The following is a 3,599-nucleotide window of genomic DNA, read 5'->3' as shown; positions in this document are numbered from 1 at the left end:
CACACACACACACACACACGACACGACACACACACACACACACACACACACACACACACACACACACACACACACACACACACACACACACACACACACACACACATATATATATATATATATATATAATTATATATATATAATAACGCATCGCTCAGCGTATGCGCTGGAAAGCTGAGTAGCTGATACGTACGTATTTGGTCGCGGGATAGCCAAGCGACGATATCTGCTTGCGTGATTTTTGGCCAATATAATTAAACAACAGGTGAAAAGTGTAAACAGCTGCACGCGTTTTTCCTTGTTCGCCCGATTCAAGTTTCGTTGACATATTTGGGATAGGTTTTCCGTCATCGCCCTGTTCTAAGTGAACGCTGTGTACACATACGCGCCCTGTATGTCACACGTACATGAGTATTGTAATGTAGCTGTACTGTAGTGTACGTTGTAATACCCGACTGCGCCCGTCTGAATCTAGTTCCCATATTACAATAATCAACAGACGTTGACTTCTTCGCGTCTAGTTTTCAACGTTACCATAGAACAAGTGCTAGTAATAACTACAACGTATACTACAAAACAGGCGCACACCACAATGTATACGCACATACACATTAAGCTGAGACAGCCTGCCGGCTCATGTGGTGAACTCTCAAAGAAGCCATTACTGTGTGGTTGAACCACACACGATGCGCATTACATACTCCATTAGGAGTGTACCCAACTTTAATGTGATTAATGGTCATAATAACATATATATATATATATATATGGTCATATATTAGTTTGTGGTTTAATGTCATTTAGGTTAGGGTTAGGGTTAGGGTTAGTGTTATGGTTAGGGTTAGGATTATCAATCATTAATCATTAATCATTAATCATTAATCATTAATCATTAATGATATCAAAGTTGGAAACACTCCTAATAGAGCGTTAGCCAATCTACATAAGATTTGTAGTTGATATACCGTCATCATATATAACGATGAACTCAAAGAATGTGCGTATGTACAAAGATGTAGATCCTCCGCTGCCATTCTAGCTAAAATTGCCTGAACGCGCAATCCTTTCTGCAGACCGCCATGGCATGACCGTACAGCTGGGGCTCGTTTTCAGAAACATCATAAGCAATTGTGACATCATGAATCATAAAATGTCACAACTGATGTACGAGACCTCACTTCAAAAGTCACGACATATTAGATTTAACGATGTGACAGTTATTCATGATGCTCCTGACAACGGACCCAACCCCCTACACCATGTCATCCGTACACAATAACTAAACCTCGACGCGCACCGGAGTTGAAACCGCGTATAATTGATATTTAACGGCCGTCAAAAGCATCGATCACCTATCGGAAAACGCTGATGGATAGGATAACCGATGTGCGGCTGCCCTGTGTCCTGTGATGCGGGGTGTTCGTGTTTGCTCGTCGTTAACGAGTCGTACTTGCACGGCAGCGGCAGCGCTATAGCGCGATGCACGTAGTAACACCGACTCTACGTTAGACCTCATAAAAGCGACGAATCCGACGGACGGACAAATGGCGGGTGGGCCGAAGGACTCACGGGCGGAAAGGCAGAGAGACGGACGGACGAACGGACGGACGGACAGACTAATATAAGGGAGAAATGAGTGGATAGACGGACAAAGACAGTGATGGACGGACGGGCGGAGAGACGGACGAAAGGACGGACGGACGGAGGGACGGAGGGCAGGCGGACGGACAAAGTGACGGACAAATAGACGAAGGAACGTAGGGACAATAACGGACGGACGGAGTGACGGACGGACAGAGAGACGAACGGACGAACAGTAGGGAGGAATGGGCGGACGGATGGACGGGCGAACGGAGAGACGGACGGATGGAGAGACGGACGGACGGAGAGACGAATGGACGAACAGTAGGAATGAATGGACGGACGGATGGACGAACGGACGGACGGACGGATGGAGAGACGAATGGAGTGACGAACGGACGGAGAGACGAACGGACGGATGGACGGGCGGACGGAAAGACGGAGAGACGGACGGACGGAGAGACGGACAAACGGAGAGACGAACGGACGGAGAGACGAATGGGCGAACAGTAGGAATGAATGGACGGACGGATGGACGGACGGACGGAGAGACGGACGGACGGATAGACGGACGGATGCACTCACCGCGTCGTAGTATATGGCGTCTTCTGCTTCTGCTGCAGCTCTTGTCACCATCAGCAGTACGACGCACACTAGCACGGTGGCGGCTCGGACTGCGCTCGCTAGCATGTTGACGGCTCGATGTCGCCTGCTGTTACTGCCTGTTACTGCCTGTTGCTATCTGTTGTTGCTGTTGTCTGATAGAGGTTCGTCGAGCTTGCACCGTATTCCCGTACCGCGGCGCTGACTGACTACTAGTCCTTGCGTGCGCGCGTTTGTCTGCTTCTTGTCCGTATGCAAACGTGTGACTGACTGCTAGTCCGTGCGTGCGCGCGTGTGACTGACTGCTTGTCCGTGCGTGCGTGCGCGTGTGCGTCTGCTGCTTGCGCGTTAACGTTCTACTGTGATGCGCTTACTAGTGGTGACGCAACGTCTTTCCTAGATCACACGTGATCACGCGCTCCCTTCTCGCTTTCTTCTCTATCGCTCTCGTTCTCTCTCTCTCTCTCTTTCTCTCGCTCTCTCTCTCTCTCTCTCTCTCTCTCTCTATCTATCTATCTACTTCTCTCGTACAAGCACCTACTCTGCCGAAAACTGCGAAACGGAGGAGATTTATATCGCGAATAAGCGCCAATTTACGCACGTGCGCCGGCCGCTGCGACGGTATTACCGCACCTTATAGCATCGCGATGCCCACCTAGTGCCCGCATGCGCAGTGGTGCCGTCGATCTGTAATGGCGCGAATCATTGAGCTCGGTGGCTTGTAATCGGCAGCGATTTTGTGGCAATGCGAACGTGACCGGCGCAGCATCGACCAACATCGCTGCTCCGCGCCCGATTAATCCATTAGTTCTATAGCCTTTCTGTCGCACGCGCAGAGCGGCGAGCGAGAGTTTCACTTGAAGTGCGCGGGTGTAGTTCATAACGTGGCAGAAACAACTATAGCGTGCATGCGTACATATGCATGCGTGCGTATGTAAATGCATGTAGGTATATGTGCCGAATTATCCCCCCTATAGTACGCGTTTGTACCCATAATACGCAACGTAAATAGGCGACAGCACTGGAAATACGCGACTTCCTGTAAACAATTTCTAAAGCTGTTTATATGTGGATACTAATAGTTAATTTTGAGGTAGCGCAAAGACGGTGGGATCGTGCGTGTCCATATATGATAATATATGTATACATGTGTGTGTGTGTGTGTGTGTGTGTGTGTGCGTGCGTGCGTGCGTGCGTGCGTGCGTGCGTGTGCGTGTTTGCGTGTGTGTGCGTGCGCGCGTACGTGCGTGCGTGTGCGCGCGTGTTCGTGTGCGTGCACGTGTATTGCTATATATTGTAAATAAATTCTATTTATATTGGAATTATTAACTACTAAAAATCTTCATATAGTTCATATACATATACTACACACATAAACATACTATATATACCTCACATACATGCATACTCCATAC

At 48.7% G+C, this 3,599-nt stretch overlaps 1 protein-coding gene across 4 annotated transcripts in view; it reads right to left on the bottom strand.

Moving 5' to 3' along the window:
• Window positions 1-2,731, bottom strand: part of LOC106812998 — a 21,689-nt gene extending 18,958 nt beyond the window's left edge. For all 4 annotated transcript variants that reach the window (XR_001394408.1, XR_001394409.1, XM_014817040.1 and 1 more), the window contains exon 1: window positions 2,167-2,731. Coding sequence is in view for 2 of the 4 variants with exons in the window: in XM_014817040.1 (XP_014672526.1) it covers window positions 2,167-2,271 (105 nt within the window). In the remaining 2 variants the exon portion in view is untranslated. The remainder of the gene's footprint in view (window positions 1-2,166) is intronic.
• Window positions 2,732-3,599: the final 868 nt, after the last annotated feature.

Source organism: Priapulus caudatus, unplaced genomic scaffold (genome assembly GCF_000485595.1).
Source record: "Priapulus caudatus unplaced genomic scaffold, Priapulus_caudatus-5.0.1 Scaffold712, whole genome shotgun sequence".
Taxonomy (NCBI): Eukaryota; Metazoa; Priapulida; class Priapulimorpha; order Priapulimorphida; family Priapulidae; genus Priapulus; species Priapulus caudatus.
This window is presented reverse-complemented; position numbering and strand designations above follow the sequence as displayed.